The 17286-nt window shown below is 40.4% G+C and overlaps 1 protein-coding gene across 1 annotated transcript; it reads left to right on the plus strand.

The window, feature by feature from the left end:
- Positions 1–1576: 1576 nt before the first annotated feature.
- Positions 1577–14822, plus strand: btbd9 (BTB (POZ) domain containing 9). Its single transcript, XM_037685669.1, has 10 exons — positions 1577–1761; positions 4157–4520; positions 4629–4896; positions 5031–5250; positions 5901–6020; positions 6418–6527; positions 6686–6875; positions 9236–9343; positions 10032–10110; positions 14625–14822. Exons 1-10 carry the CDS (start codon positions 1577–1579, stop codon positions 14817–14819), a joined length of 1839 nt encoding a protein of 612 aa, XP_037541597.1. The 3' UTR covers positions 14820–14822.
- The last annotated feature ends 2464 nt before the right edge of the window (positions 14823–17286 follow it).

Below are 17286 nucleotides of genomic sequence, written 5' to 3' on the forward strand. Positions count from 1 at the left end.
CAAATCCTGTCATTGAAATGTTTAAATGTGAAATAAAATAATTCCCTTCACAATGATCATTTTCTTTTTTTTTTATTATCGTTGGATAATAACGCCAAAACAACTTAAACTAAGTTTCAAACTTAATCCACAACGTGTTATTTATTCCCTGCTAAAGTTTTGTTTGTACGTGTTTGGTTAATTTTGTTAAAGCTCACTATTACACACCTTGCTTGCACATTTCCTCAGGAGTGAAATTAACAAAATATTTGCAAATGGAAATACAAGTAAAATGTGGGGCAGAGAAATAACGGAAAAGTACAAAAAATAAAAATATAGCCTGATGAACAAAAGAAAAAAAAATGCAAAGTACAAAATCTAAACCAAGAGAAACAAAAAAGGTTTTAAAAAATCATAACTAGAGAAATTGCATTTTTCCTTGAAAATGCTGCGTACTAAATAATTGCTGAAATTTGCTTAAGAAGCTGAAACTGAGTTTAAGTTAAAAGAAGAAGAAATCTAGTTATAAACTAGAAGGTGCAAAGTGCTAACTAAAAATAGCAAAAGGCTACCTAACAGTTAAAAGAAGAAAAGGGCTAACTAAAAGCCAAATGTATTTAAAAACTGGGTATAAACAACAAAATATCAACCAAAGTAAAATGCAAGTTAAAACAAACAAACAAACAAAAAAAGTATGCAAAAACAAAAAGTAGCAAAAGATTAGCTGGAAGCTGAATGCTGAGTTCAACTTTATTGTTTCCTGTTTTTAATTTCCTGAATCAGCATTCACACACAACTATAACAACATAATCACATGAATATTATTTCAGGGATGATAGCCTATTTGATTTTACAGATCAAAGCAGTACAATAAATGTTAGGTATAATTATACTCAAAACAATATGTTTTTTATAGTTTCCCATTAAAACAGAAAGTGAGGAACACTTAAAGCTCATAAACTAGTTCTCATTTTGATGAGAAACGTTTTCTTTATTTTGTGGGGAGATATTCCTCCAAACCAGCAGGTGGCGCTGCTGCGCATTATCAACAGAACCGGAAGTTGTCTCTGTTGTCACAACATCAATTTCCGCTAAGGCGTGACGTCGGAAGGTTCATGAATTTAAACCGGATATTTTTCTCCATATTGGAAAATTTATTTCCTGCTGTATTTTTCTAAATAAATATAATCTGTAGACGGAAGTGAATGTTATCTTTTCGGTGAGTATGGCTAAAATTAGCAAGAAGCGCTAATGGTCAGCTAGCTGCTTGTTTCTTCAAATTTCCGTGAACAGCGGCTCTGCACACCGGCTCACTAATTTAAAACACCGCTTGTTCAGTTCTGTGCATCGGACTCTTTGTTTTTATGCTTTAAAATGCACTGGTTAAAGAATCTGCGTTTGAAGGTCACAGTTATTTGTAAAAAATTGAATTATATTTGAGGTTGCCATGTTTAGCGTGTAGCATCAAAGCTAACGGACGGAGCTACCAGCAGGTTGACTTTCAGTTTAACGTGTTTGTGTTGTGGCAAACGCGACTCTTGGGCTTCACGTTTATTTATATTTGTAGTGGTAGGTGTGACTGGGTTGGACCTCGACCATGAGCAACAGTCATCCCCTCCGTCCCCTGGCCTCCGTGTCGGAGATCGACCACATCCACCTGCTGTCGGAGCAGCTGGGCGCGCTGGTGCTCGGAGAGGAGTACAGCGACGTGACGTTCATCGTGGAGGGGAAGAGGTTCCCGGCGCACCGGGTCATCCTGGCTGCTCGCTGTCACTACTTCAGGTTAGTCGGGCTTGGATTCACGGTTCCTCTGTTGCCTTATAAATCTGTTTCTCCAACACGTCCGCCTTGCCCTCATGCTTAGTCAATAATTTCAGGAAACAAACAATAAATACAATCTCTTGGATCTTTTTTTTTTCTCGTCCCCTTTATGCCCTTAGTTGCAGGAAACCACATCATGATGGATTTGAGCATGATGGACACAATTTAAGTCTAGGAAATTAAGTGTCTGGGACCCTGTGTGCACAATTTCGTTCCACCATGACAATAAAGAAACCTTGGCCTTTCTCAAAACATGCAACTGACTCATCATGCTCAGTAATCCAGGTAGATGACCTAAGGATCAATTGTGAGGCTGATGGGTCTCCTTTTGCATGTGGATAGCTAGTTCTGGATGTCAGCAACAAACTGGTTCATCTACTGAAGGTGCTGTTTGTAAGACTGAAGGCTCCAGTATACTCGGGCGTGCTTCAGTCCCGCGGAGGTCTGCACGTACCGGATTAGACTCGAAGCGGATGCCTGCAGGGCATGTCCGTGCAAAGACCGTGTACTCTGTGTCGCACAATAAACTGCCCGGTGACGGACTGTTTTGTATGCAACACTAATGTATTAAATTCCTCTTCTTCATCCCTCGTCTTGTTTAATGACCTTTTAGTTTTGTTTCTCCCAAAACACAAGTGATCTCTTACTCCTTCGTTGACGCCATGACTGAAATTGTGAGAAATGAAGGAATTTGTCACAAGTGTATTAAAATCAGGCGTGGCTGCGAGAGGGTCTGGAGATTTCCTGGTGAGCTGGTCTGATGTGTGGGCTGCAGGGCCAGCGCTTTGTTTTTTTTTAAATTTATGTTTTAGAACTTTTTATTAACAACATTTAAACACAGAACACCGTTGCGGCTTTTGGCGACCTGTCAATCAATCCAGTAGGCGTGTCAGCAAATGACCACACAGCTGCAGCTGCTCAGGGTGGATGCTCGAGTATGAAGTCTCAACCCTCTGTGGACGCCCGAGTCTGTGCAAGCCTTAAGTTTGTTGCAGCTCCTCAGACTGAGGAAGTCTTTTTTTTTTTTTTTAATAAAAGACGAAACGTTTCAACACGAAGGATCCATCCAGAGGACCTGACTCAACCTTGTTAGATACAACTGACTCCTTTACCTCATGCTGCCCATAATCTGAAAATGTTTATTCTGCCATGCCAAAATCTGCAGAGTTTTTTAGGGAAAACACCCTGAAATCTGGAAATAATTAACAGAAGAGGGAACAGATTTTATCATGACAACATGACCTGCTGTGCTTTTTTTTTCTGTGCTGCTTCCTTGGCCGTTGAAGCTCAAACCTATAAATATTTAGACTAAAATAAAAAATAATAATCACTTCAGTTTACCTCTTTAATTTCAGAAATTACTCCTAAAATACCCATCCACTGCGTAACTGACATTTTTGTGGCACTTCGGAGTAGTCACTTGGTTTTGTCTTCTGCCTAATTTTAATATATTATAAAAACTGGTGTTCTAATACAATGAATACATTTTATGTTTTATTTGTTTCATTTTTTTGTGAACAGTTGTTTGGTATCGTCAGCTGTTTTTATAAACTATTCAGCGAAGAATCTCATAAGTTACCCAGTTCTGGGCTGAACTTGATAAGATATTGTATTTAAGGCAGTTAAGTTTGCATTTGTGTTTCTTCAGTTAGAAATAAAAGCTCTTATGGTCTTAAACCTATCCAATAAATAATGAATAAAAATTAGACATTTTGTGAGAGTTCAATGAAAGGCTTGCATGTCTACTTGTTAATAATTGTAAAAGGACTGTACTTGTATAGCATTTTATCTTATTCCAAGATACTCAAAGCTCTTTACACAACAATCGGTGCCTCATTTACCCGTTCATACAGCTCTATACTAGATCTCTACAAAGCTAATTGAACAAATCATTCTAAAGAGATTGATCAGAGCTTTTTGAGATCACATTCATGCACTGATGGGACACACATCAGAGGCTATGAGGGGTTCAGTGTCTTGCCCAGGGACACTTCAGCATGTGACTGCTGGTGGATTTGAACCCCCAACTCTTGCATTGGAGGACGACTGCTCTAACCACTCAACCACGGCCGCCCTTGTTGACCGTGCTAGAAAACATTCACCTCGAGTGCAAACGCATTCAAACTAAATTTATATCGGAGTCGCCAGTTTTCTCTGTCGACTGATTTTATTTTGGTTTTGGACTAAATGCAAACGCTGACTTGCCTGTGATAAAAGCAGTTTAGATCTGCCGCTTCTGTTGTTCCTCCTGCTTCTCTGGATGCGTTTCCACGTGAGCCGTCAGTCTGAAGTCTAACGCCGCGCTGCATTAATTAGAAATATCCATTAATCATCTTCTGGACTCTGTGCCCTTCAGGGCCCTGCTGTACGGTGGGATGAAAGAGTCTCAACCGCAGGCGGAGGTGTGTTTAGAGGAGACTCGAGCCGAAGCGTTCTCCATGCTGCTGAACTACCTGTACACGGGCCGGGCCAGCCTGAGTTCTGCACGGGAAGAGGTGCTGTTAGACTTCCTGGGTTTGGCTCACCGCTACGGCCTCCAGCCTCTGGAGGACTCCACCTGCGAGTTCCTCCGCACCGTCCTGCACACCAACAACATCTGCCTGATCTTCGACGTGGCCAGTCTGTACTCTCTGAGCACGCTCAGTGAAGCCTGCTGCTCCTACATGGACAGACACGCGCCTGAAGTGTTGAATTCTGATGGTTTTCTCTCACTCTCAAAGGTAAGTACAGATGAGACGATGGGGTTGTTGGATTGCTCATTTTCTGCAGATCTTAATGTTAGATCAATTCAGTCTTTACGTTTTATTACTCTTTGTTTGTATTTACAGACGGCTCTGCTGACGGTGGTCAGGCGGGACTCGTTCGCTGCCAGTGAGAAGGAAATCTTCCAGGCCTTGTGTCGTTGGTGCCAGCAGCACGAGGACGGGGAGAAGACCCTGGAGGTGATGTCAGTCGTGCGCCTGCCGCTCATGACTCTGACAGAGATGCTGAATGTGGTGCGACCGTCCGGCCTCGTGAGCCCCGACGATCTGCTGGATGCTATCAAGACCCGCTCAGAAAGCCGCAACATGGACCTGAACTACCGTGGCATGCTCAGTTAGTCCTCATCTCTTGTCTGACGAGTGTCTTTACATGGAATTTGACTTCTCTAGAACATTTGATAAAGTTTTGTATTTTCTGTTGTTAAACAAATTAATTCATGCAGTAATCTTTTATTTACTGGATTTTAGTTCCAGAGGAGAACATCGCCACCATGAAATACGGAGCTCAGGTCGTCAAAGGCGAGCTGAAGTCTGCGCTGCTGGACGGAGACACCCAGAACTACGACCTGGATCACGGCTTCTCCAGACACCCCATCGAGGAGGACGGGCGGGCGGGGATCCAGGTCAAACTGGGCCAGCCGTCAATCATCAACCACGTCCGCCTGCTGCTCTGGGACAGAGACAGTCGGTGAGTTCGACTCATCCCAACATCAAACAAAACGAATCACTCATTCATAAACGGGACTTTGAATTGGTGATTTTCTGGAAAAGTGTAACCTAACTACCGGTACGTGTTTGTTTTAAATACAGAATAATCAGGGTAGTTTATTGTTGAAGGAGCTGACTACAGTTTATTATTTTGTTTACTAGTTCCAGGTGCTTTTCCTGCTGATTTACTTTAGCCACGTTTCTTCAAATAGCTGTCTATAATAATTTGTTTCATTGTTTTGAAGCTTAAATTAGATTTTTTTAATCCCTTGGGAGGATTTCTTCAGGAAAATAAATTCCAGCAGCATCGTGCAGCTGGTAGAGGAAAATGAAAGGGATCGTTGCAGCACGCAGTCAAAAAGTGACTGTAACCAAATATATATTTTTAAATGCAACAAAGTCGAAATGAATGATATTCAAGATTCTTTATTTGTCATACACACCACATGTGGTACATGAAATCGTGTACCAGTTAATCCAACACAAGTATAAAATGTAAAGGAAAAACAGTTCACGCATGTAAGTAAATAATAACTTGGTGTACTGATTTAACTGATTAACCTAATTTAATGCACTTTGTATTTTAACTATAAAAGTGCATATGCATGTGTATATTTTTATTTATTTCAGGTCTTACTCATATCACATTGAGATATCGATGGATGAGCTGGACTGGGTCCGTGTTGTTGATCACTCCAAGTTTCTGTGCCGCTCCTGGCAGAACCTTTACTTCACACCACGAGTTTGCAGGTAAATAAATGAACACGTTGTTGGTCCCTCCACCTTTAAAGTAGTAACCTTTAATAATGTCAGAAGATGTGACTCATGTGAACCAGATGCTGTAAGAATCTTAAATCATCATCATACAGGATAATAACTTCATGTTTCTATCACACCAAAACAAAAAGCTGAATAAACAGCTGATTTATTTATGAATTGTAGAATACATCATCACATTCAGGATTTCTGTGTAAAACCTTGTTAATGACTTGAGAAAAAACCTTTAGTGTTTTATTTATTTATAGTTTCTTGGTTGTACATCATTCACTGTAAAGGAAGTTGTACCAACAAACCAGGCTGCCCAGTTGAAGTTTTGGTCTTTTAATTTTCTTGTTTTCTGAGTTCTGATGTTTTCTTGGTCTCTCAGGTACGTTCGTATCGTTGGAACACACAACACGGTCAACAAGGTGTTTCACCTCGTGGCTTTTGAATGCATGTTCACCAACCGCTCGTTTACCCTGGAGAACGGCCTCGTGGGTAAGTTTCAAAAACTCCAAGTCTGCGTAGCGTCTGTGACACGCTGGACGTGTTCATCTCATGTTCCCTGACTTCAGTAACATTTGTTAGTGTGATTTGGGACTTATGAGACCATATGAGGATAAAACGTGACTTTCTCGTGCCCTTGCCGTGCACAGTACCCAGCGAGAACGTGGCCACGATTGCGTCCTGCGCCAGTGTCATCGAGGGTGTGAGTCGGAGCAGGAATGCTTTGCTCAACGGCGACACGCGCAACTACGACTGGGACTCTGGGTACACGTGTCACCAGCTGGGCTCCGGGGCCATCGTCATCCAGCTGGCTCAGCCCTACTCCATCGGGTCTCTAAGGTGGGTTCAGTAACGGGTTCAGCAGAACCCTTTAACGCTGTCTTAAACACTGAACGAGGTCCAGACTCGTGCTCAATAATCCAGGAAGAAAAATCCAACAAAGCTGAGTCAGGTCCTCTGGACGGGTTCTTTTTCTGAACGAGGCGGTTTGTTGGATGTTTTTACCCACATGACTCATTTATGACAAGCGGCAAAAAGAAACGTTTATTAATAATAATAATACTTTATTTATAAAGCCCTTTAAAACAACCACAGCTGCAACAAAGTGCTGCACACGTAAAATCAAGTTTAAACATATAAAAAAAAAACAGTTGTTAAAACATTAAGATCAATAAAAACAGCGCAGAGCAAATTCAGTCTGTGCTAAAAGCCAGGGAGTAAAAATGTGTTTTTAAAAATGGACAGTGAAGGAGCTCGTTTACAAGACTCACGTTTAAAAAATGAAGCTTATTAAAGCAAACGCTTATAAGTTATACAGGAATACAAAAACAAATGACACTAATGTTTTTAAGGCTTCTGGAAACAACAGGAAAATTGTCCGTTTGTGCCAAAATTATAGCATTTTTTTATTTTATTAAATGTGTAGTGAACCTGGTCTGACCCTTATCTGACCTCAAATCTACCAGATGGACAGAGACTGTTATTTTCATTGATCTGAATAAGTCTGGGCCATCTGATGACTTTCTTTCTTGAATTAATCAAGCAGAAAAGACAATTCTTTATAATCATTACTGTCTTACAAATGTTTGATAATCAAATTGTGTTAGTTTCACTCAATGCTTTACAGGTTGAAAAGAACTACTCATTTTTATTTTACATAAACAGTAAGTAATGATTTTTATTCCTCATTCAGAGAAGAAATCACCTGAATATGCATTTCTTGATTTTCTGTCTGAAATGAGTCAAGTCGTAAGTATGTGAAAGGTTGGTTTTCGGTCAACTAAAATGTTTACCGAGAAAGATGTCATGTTTAAACTTTTTCAGAAGATTACCAAGAGTTGACTCCACGAAGTCTGCTCTCCTGCAATAATCTCTCTGTCAGTTGTTAAAACAATCTCATCCTCTGACCTTGGCTTAGATAACATCTTACGTCACAAAATCACTCCTCTTTCTGGTCTATCCACGAATCAGAAAGCTCTGAAGTAAACTCGGAAGTAAACTCATTTAAAATGTGACAACTTCCCGGTTCTATCAGTCTAGAGAGAGTGAGAGTGCAGGAGATTCCATGGAGTGCAGGAGATTCCATGGAGTGCAGTAGATTCCGAGAATGGAAAAGTTCTGAAGGAGTTCAGAAGAGAACTAGAGTTATGGAGAGTTTTGGAGTTGGAGTCTGAGAAGATCTGAAAGAGTCTTAGAGCTGCTGACAATGAAGAGTCAGAGTTACTAGAATCCAGAGACGTTTTGGGATTATAATTCTGTTTTGGGCTAACCACGCACGACTCTCCGAGGATTTTAGCTGTTCTCAACGGAGACGCTGATATCAGTTGAAAAGGATTCTTACTGAGGTGATCGATCGTCAACAAGGTAAAACTTCTTCTTCGACCAAGTGTACCGTGGGCAAAGCTGAGATCTGACGGAGCGTGCAATTTCTGGTCAAACAGATTAAATTCCCTCACATATTCCTCTGTAAGATAAATCTCAATTTCCTCTTAAACTCATCTCTCTCTCACAAAACTAGTACAGATATTTTAGAAATATCTGAAGCAAAGTCCTCAAATCACCGCCGAGTGATTTGAAGTTCATTTTCTGTGAAACTGTCTGTTATTATTTTCATATTTTGCCAAATTAATGTAAATGTTTGATGTTAAACTTTGATTCTGAAAATAAATGACTCCATTCATTTGATGGGTCAAAGGTAATAACGTCTCTCGTTACATTTCTGTTAAATTCAATGCACGACATTACAGTCAGAAAAATGAAGAACTCGTGAAAAGTATGCATAAATATATACACATATATTTGTCATACAACAAGTGACACGTACCCACGTGACTCACTACAAATGTTATGTTCATAAGTACTAATGTTTATCTGTTTGGTTGTAATATATAGTGTTTGTTTTGTTTATTTATTAACAAAAAACACATAAACATGTAAAACATCCATTATCTTTACCCACGTCTGTTGTAAAATAAAACAAACAAGCAAAGAAACGGGTTTCACACAAATCTGCACTTTCCTTGTTGTTTGGGAACTTACAGTGAAGACGATAAATGGCTCTTTCACTCACCTGTTTTTGGGCCAGTACAGTATTTCTGTAATTGTTTCTCTTTGTAGATAAAAAATAATCTCAATACCAAAGTTTTAATGAGATTACAGCATTAAAACTGATTTTTTTTTTGTTTCCTCTACTTCTTCAGGCTGTTGCTTTGGGACTGTGACGAGCGCTCCTACAGTTATTACATCGAAGTTTCCACCAACCAGCAGCTGTGGACGAAGGTGGTCGATCGCACCAGGGTGTCATGTCGGTGAGAAGCCCGCAGCTTTCATTGTTTTCCACTCACTCAACTTCTGTTACATCATTAAGACGAGTGACGTCTGCCGATTTATTTATGAATTATGTTTGCAGGATCTTAATAAACCAAAACTATTTTTTTTAAAAGGTCCAAGTTCAGCAGCAGTTTCTGTCAAATAAATGTTAAATTGACACATTTATTAGGTTTTTGTCTTTCTCTGAACATTGTCCTTTTTAGTTGTTGAAATTATTTGATTAAATAATTAAATTAATAACTCGGGAGATGAACACATACATGTTCAATGATAACAATGTTTATTAAGTTTAATGTAAATTCTCTTTCTGTTTGAAGTCTGCTCTGATGGTCCAGCCAGGATCCAGGAGAGTAAAAACTAGTTTTGACAGACAGGAAGTGGACCACCTTAAGCTCCACCCACAATGCACAGCACCTCTGTAGCCACTCCCACAGGTTGACATCATGTTATAAGACACTGGTGTTGCTGTTTTAAGATAAACCATCCAGGACAGAAGAGCTTTTTTGTTGTTTTTCAAAGGAGCTAATAAAATGCTCTTCATATGGCTCCTCACTCAGAACCAGAACCGCCCTGAGGTAGATGAGGAGAAGAATATCTTGATCCAACCTTAGTTAAGAGTACATTCCAAAGGTTGTACGTTTTAAATTGTGTATATTTATGTTGCAGATCATGGCAGACACTGAAGTTTGAAAACCAGCCAGCTTCCTTCATCCGAATTGTTGGGACTCACAACACAGCGAATGAGGTAAAGACCGACGCAGCTCTGGTCGTCTGTGTTTACAGACTTGTTTCAACAGTACCCAGACCTCCTGATGCTTGCTCAAGTATCTCGAGCGTCCAGACACGCTCAGGGTTCCCAGAAACAACCGGAATCTGGGGAAACCTGGGAAAGGACTTTCACATTGTCCAAACAGAGAGTTCTAGAAAAACATTTAAAAAATCAGGGATAACTCGGGAATTTGACACTGATCTGCTGATTAAAACTTGATCTGTCTCAGATTTTGATGTGCACGTGTATTCTGTTGTACAGAGTGCATGCACTCTTACCGAATGGCTGCTTTTTAGTGTCTGATGTTAAACGATATAAATAATGATTAGGATCGGTTGTCGCGTGCACGTACCGTAGGCTACCGTCTACTTCCTGTCATCTCTGACTCTGTCCCCCGTGTAAGACACTAATGCTGCGTTCCAGCAGAACTGGGAAATGGACATTTCAGAGTTCCCAGTCGTAAATTTAAACTGGAACGCCCCCTCAGGTGCGACATCCCGCTCGGAAAGTGGGAGCAACTCCGACTACTCCCAGTTCGGATTTCAAGGTGAACTTTAGTAAGTAAACTTTGTTACTTTTACTGTTAGTATTTGTTCTTCAAGTAGTATTTCATATTTATTCACTCGTGCAACCAGTAGTTTCTAATTACGTTAATTTACGTTATTAACAGACTTTTTTTTATAAATGTGAATGTTTCTGTTCAGTGCCCTGAGACGACGTCTGTTCTATAAATAAACTGAATTGAATTGATGTGTATATTGAACATATTAAACGCTGTTTGTTTGCCTGACGTACGTGTAGAGCTCTGGTACTGTTGTTTCGGCAGTAACGATGTTGCAACCGCCACGTGTTCTTATTTAATGTTTCGGAATGGCTTGGGGATAAAAAAAGACAAATGTGACTTTCAAAGGTTTTCTGTGTACCTCACAGTTCTGTTCAATTAAAGCCTTGGAGGCTTTTTTTTTTTTTAAATCTCTGCCAGAACTACCTGTACATTTTAGTCGAATTCACAATGAACGTACGTTAAACTCCAGCCAAACAAGTCTCAGGTCCCCAGTGACCTGTGTGCAGGAGAACTTTACACAGATTGTACTGATAATTGTGTGACGCTGTTGCCGGACTGTGTGATAATAACTGTGCGCGAGTTCTTTTATTAGTTACCTGGACATGGACCTCGATGTGTTTGTGGTCGAGGAGAGAACAACTGTTTTCTCTGGCCCAGAGGACACGTCCACATTTACATGGACGAGGACCTCAACGTGTGCAACATCATGAGTTTCACACCACAACTGGTAAGATATTAGTGGTAGTAATAATAATAATAGTAACAAGCGTTAGCAATAAAGTTGGCAAAATTCTGTATTGTTGAACTCTTTGCATTTTTGTGTTTCAGACGACTGTTCATTTTAAAACTTGGAGCAACTCTTCAACCTGCCACGACTCCTTTATTATGGAGCGTCTTTGAGTATTTAGAAAAGCGCTATACAAATAATATGTATTATTATTATTATTAGACATTGTTTTTAATAGAGCACGTGCGTGTGCAGGTGATGGACAGTGGAGACCTGTCTAAAAACTTGCCACAACTCAACATTCAGCTGCGCAGCCAAAGCAGAGCAGCTGTTGTGGATGAAGGCTGCTGTAAAACTCACTTCAAGCAGACGTTCAGCCTCGGTTCGGTTGTTAGGAAGTGGGTAACTCGTGTTTACGCGTACAAACGCGTGAAGGATGATCAGAAAACGACGGAAAGGAAAGAAGACCATTAGGTTCCAGTTCTATAAAGAAATGGAAGAACTGGTTGGTGCGCATCATGACGTTGCCTTCCCAGCTGAGTTCAGGTGTGTGGAGGCCCGAAGCACTGGGAACAAGCAGCTCCTGCTACACCAGCACCCCCTGACCTCCAACAGCAGCAGATTGTGACGTCACCCACAGAAACAGGCAGATGAAGTCATTTAGTTCCTCCTCCACACTGAGGAAGGCAGCCAGCGCCGTCATGAGACCATTAGGAAGTTCAAGAGGACGCCGATGACTCAGATGCTGCAGAAGATGTAGATTTACTGTGAAGCTGAATATTTGCACTTTTTTTTTTCTTTCTGGTAAAAAGTTGTAACCGTCGTCACTCGGACTGCTCCGTCCTGCACATTTATGACTAGTTTTCCTTTCGTAATAAAATGTTGCAACGGTCGTTACTCAGAGTTTCGTCTTTTGATTTCACTGTGAGTTTTAGTTACTTGATGGACCAGTTTAACAGTATATTTTAGAAATAAAGCAGTGTTTCCCTACCATTATAAAACTGGGGGGCCACCCTGCCTCATCAACAGAACAGAGCGCCCTGCCTACTGACGCCCGCATGCGACAACTGTCGGTATTAATGTAGCGCCGGGTGCAAAACCAACGCTGTAGCAAGAATGGCAGCAACATAGCGCTAAGCTAGCGAGCGGGCAATACAGACGTGACTCCATCCCGTCCCACCCCCACCCCGGTCGACAAAAACGAAGTACGACAAGTCACCACCAAGGGAACTGATCTATGGGAAACGCTGGAAAGTGTTTAACGAGACACGAGTATTCTCACTCCAGCTAACTTTCAAGAGTCACGTTCACAGTCATTTCAGTGAGAGACAAGTTATTACGTACTATTTTCAGAAATATTGCTTTGTTTATGTGTTACCGTTTACTCTGAAATTTTTACCGTAATTTAAGGACTCTTGAGTGCACCCGAATATAAGCCACGCCCACTAATTTAAAAAAATAATAAAAATTTGTACATTTAAAGGCCACACTTGACCATAAGCCGCAGGTGTCCACGTTGTAACATGAGATATTTACACGGAAAGATTTTTTTTTTTTTTTACTTTTAGTTAAATATGTACCGGTAACATACACAAATACAGTAAAATGTTTTTTTTTCTGAGCAATGCCTGTAACATGACTGGTTAAACAAAGAAAATCAGTAGCCTAACAGGAAGTCACTGATCGCTATCTTCATCTTCGTCCTGCGTAAGCTTGTGCTGTCCTCTTCATCACGCAGCTGCCTTTCAAAACCCGTTGGTGATGGGGATAATTTTTTACCCTGCTCCACTGTCAGGCTCCGCGGCAGACTTGAGCGAACGCTGCTCTTCACGTGCGGCCAGTTTTGGTAAACGATTTCTCGCCGCTAGTCATCCAAGCCTCCCACCGAGCTCTGAGCGCCACGTTAATGCACGATTCACACTTGAGTAGAGTGGCTGCAAATACTTTGTTGTGCCCCCAGGGAGGGGAGGAAAGAACGAGGTCACGAGTAGGCCTGCCACAACAACTAAATGTGCTGGGCGATTAATCATCTCAGAAATTATTGCGATAAACGATAATATTGTTTGATTTTACAAAGAAACGTAGGTTAATTTTGTGTGGTAACTTTTTTGAAGACTGTTTGACCTGAAGGATGGATAGTGAGGGAGCGAGCAGCGTGTCTCTTTAAGAACAATGGTAGGGAGGCCCCTTGACGTGACATGGGTTCTCTCTTGTTCTTGTTTTTCGGTTCTCAAAATGGCGGACGCTCGGTGTGGTTTGAGCTCTTTAGCATTTTTCACACAACTCTTTTAATAAAAATCAGTAAACAAGTCCTCAGCTTCTTTTTGCAGAGAAAAACAACGTTTTACACGAAGGCACGGGTTTCAACCGTGAATTTTGTAGCTTCGACAAGACGGAGGTTTTTTTTCTGCCGAGGTTGGCCTGTTAGCGTAGCTTCTCATCCAGAAACATAATTTTGGACGATTAAATGGATTTTAAATAGAAAAGAGAAGGTGAAGGGTCAGTGAAGAGACCGGAGTTGAGCCTTTTGTCATCCAGTGTCTTCAGTAGAAAGAGAGAGACACGACGAAACGATAAAAACGATAAATGAAAATGAGGTTGATTATTTTCATTTATCATGCGATTAATTGATTTATCGTTTATCGCGACGGGCCTAAGCATTTGTTTAAGCTGCAGGGTTCAAAGCATGTGAAACTAAAGTAGCGGCTTATAGTCCAGAAATTACGGTATGTTTGGTTTCTGTTCAGTCCCTGAGACGACTTCTGCTGTGACTTGGCGCTATATAAATAAATTGAATTAAATTAATGTATTTGATATTAACAAGGTATTAGTACAATTGTCATAAGAGATTTTTTCCCCTTCACCTTGAGCTCCGAGTAATAAATAAAAGAATGACATTGAAACTGTACGTTGTGTAAACCACACGTTTACCGGTGCCCTCAGGTCTGAGCGTTTTATCTCCTGCAATGTCAGAATTGACTCGGGACAAACTGAGGGGAGTTTTCGTGAGATGCTGGGACCGCTGACCTTACACTGGATGAACTCAATGAGTTGTTCAGTGTTGAGAACTTGAATAAACATTTTGAACCTGCAGCTGGGTTAGAAGAGGATATTAACGCTAACGGACTTAGCTTGATGCTAACAGAAGATCTGTGTCGAGTTAAAGTCACGTTCTCTTGTATGTCGACGTGTCTGCAGGTGTTCCACTGTGTTCACTTCGAATGTCCGGCCCAGGTGGACACCGAGGTCATCGAAGGCAGCCCGGGGTTGGACTCGTCTGATTCGGGGGCTGCTAACCTGCAGCAGCGGCCCCAGCGGCCGTCGCGCTCGCACAGCCTGCAGCCCAGCCAGCAGTCCTCCTCATCCTCATCAGCCTTCTCCTACTCTCACTAGGAGCCTGGGAGACGTCAGAATGTCATTTTGCACAGCTTCCATCATCCAGACTGCGCTGCTGCTCCTCTGCTGAGGCCATCGTCGTGTTGTCGTCGTCCATTTTGTCCCACGTGCAACAGAACCGACGCATCTGTAGCAGCAGAACCTAGAGCTCCTGTCTTCCCAGTTTTCTGACTGAAATTAGGTCCTACTTGTACTTCTTTGTACGTTTAATGAAGGTACTTTTTAGCTACTAGGATTTCAAATCCAGAAGGTTGAATTTTTTTGTCACTGACGTGATTTTACTGTTTCACTAAGCACCAGAGCCGGAGGGGGGTATTTAAATTTGATAAATTCATAGTAATAATTTAAAACAAAGAAAGAATTATATCCTTATTAAGCTATTTTTTTGAGAAATTGTCTGATAAAACAAACTTTTCATACCATCAGGCTCACAGGGTAGCACTCGTTTATATTTTTCAGAGTTTGAGTGTCCATTTTTATATCAAACTCACCAAACCGGCAACGTTAAAGGCTTTTTGGAAGCAGAAAATAACCTGATCCAGTCATGAAGTTATAACGGGGGGGGATTTAAATATCCAGCTCACACTCAACTAACCATATCATAGGATCTGGCGGGACTTTTACTACTTTTATTACCTCGGGAGAAAGAAATAACCTTCGATTTAACTCATTTTTACAGACTGGGATGAATTTGTTTAAATTCTTTTGTTAAAAAAAAAAATCCACAAAAGTCACGGTTCGCGTCTGATTTTCATCAGTTTCACTTTATTTCACAGACTTTTGTGTTTTTATTTCTTTAACAAAAGAACTCAAACGTATCCAGTTGTGTGAACAAGTGAAGCTTTTGCGTTGACGAGTATAAATAATTGGGAATAAGAGTGACGATGTAAAATCTGGTGTTCTGGAGGCTCGGACCAAACGAACGAATGCACTAAAGCTGCCCAAGCTGCTGTTGACGTATTACAGGAAGAAGCTGCTGCCGCTGGCACTTTATTTTAATACTCGAAAAGAAAAATGAGGCTGCAGCTCGAGCTTTCTGACTGAAATACAGTACTGTGGTGTGCTCCTGTTTCTAGAGTCCTGACGGCTACGGTTACTTTGTTTTTTTTTTTGTCTTTTTGAACGTTCGTTTGAAAATGAAGCTGTGCTGTGGTTTTTGTTTTTGTGTGTTTGAATGTTGCACTTTTAAGTTGTTTAAAAACCACCTTATTAAGAATTTGTTACGTAACCTGGATTAGCCACTGCTGCTTTCTTGAAGCGTCTGATCAACACTTAGGATTACAGATTAGCTGGATAATGTCTTCCTTACAAGCTGAATTAAATCGGGGCTTTGTTCAGGTTATGGTGTAGAGATGATGTAATCGATAGATCTCCGTATATCCAGATGTTCGCGCCGTATGTTTGATGTGTGAATGTGTTTTACAGCCTCTTGTCCGACACACTGCCTGTCCAAAATGTGATTTTTTTTTTTTTAAAGATGACTTTTTTTGTGTGTGTGGGGGGGGGGGGTCACAGTTATCCACTTGGCTGCTTTTTTTTTTTAAGGGGGGAGGGGGTTCATTCATAGAAGCAATACAGTGACCTCTGATATTTTTTTAAGCTTCTGTTACAGAACAATCTGCTGATTGATCAGTCACCACCCGTTCATCGTGCCCAGCGCCCTGTTAGCTCACTGAGGTTATACGTCATTAAACTTTGAATTATTTAACTTTTGAAACGTGTGCAGATATATTTGGTTTGTGGTTTTTCTCGTTGTAAAAAAACTTATCGGAAGCAAAAGTTTTAAAAAAAGTCCCCTGAACTGTTTTAACTGGTTCAACTATTTCAGATTTGTAAAGTTTCATCTGTGAAACGTTAAATTTTGTTGTTTCCTGTTGAAAAACTGACGTCTAACCACATTGTTTGGATTTCATCCTCATTTTGAGATTCGCAGCACAACGAGGATAAAATTAAATCATTTAAAAGTTACTGTAGTTTATCGTCTACCAGGACAACGTCACACAGTACAGTGGATTTAATTGATTCTTTAAATCTTCCTGTAACTTGTGTCATGGAATAAAGAGTACAAAATAAATGAGACCAGTAGTGCACAATAAAAACTAAAATAACAGTAGACCCTTGGTGAGTTGGCACATTTAAACTATAAATACAGTAAATATAAATAAAAATGGAGACAGCGTTCCAATGAATGGTTCTTAAACAAAGAGTAAAAAATATACTTTATTTTCCCTCAGTGGGGAAATTCATACAAGTAATAATAAATGTTTTCTGCAACAATGTGTTCACAGGTGTTTGAGCAAATATCACATCTTTAAGAAAAGTTTAATTCTGTGTTTGGTCAATAATGTGTAATAAAACTTACATATTGGACTAAATCATGAAAATATTTAACTGAAGTTGAGAAAAGGCACTTTTCTTTATTGGTCTGTTAATTATATTTTCTACTGAAAAAAAAAAGAGTAAA

The sequence above is a fragment of the Nematolebias whitei genome, chromosome 12, assembly GCF_014905685.2.
Source record: "Nematolebias whitei isolate Nwh7 chromosome 12, NemWhi1, whole genome shotgun sequence".
NCBI classification, from domain to species: domain Eukaryota; kingdom Metazoa; phylum Chordata; class Actinopteri; order Cyprinodontiformes; family Rivulidae; genus Nematolebias; species Nematolebias whitei.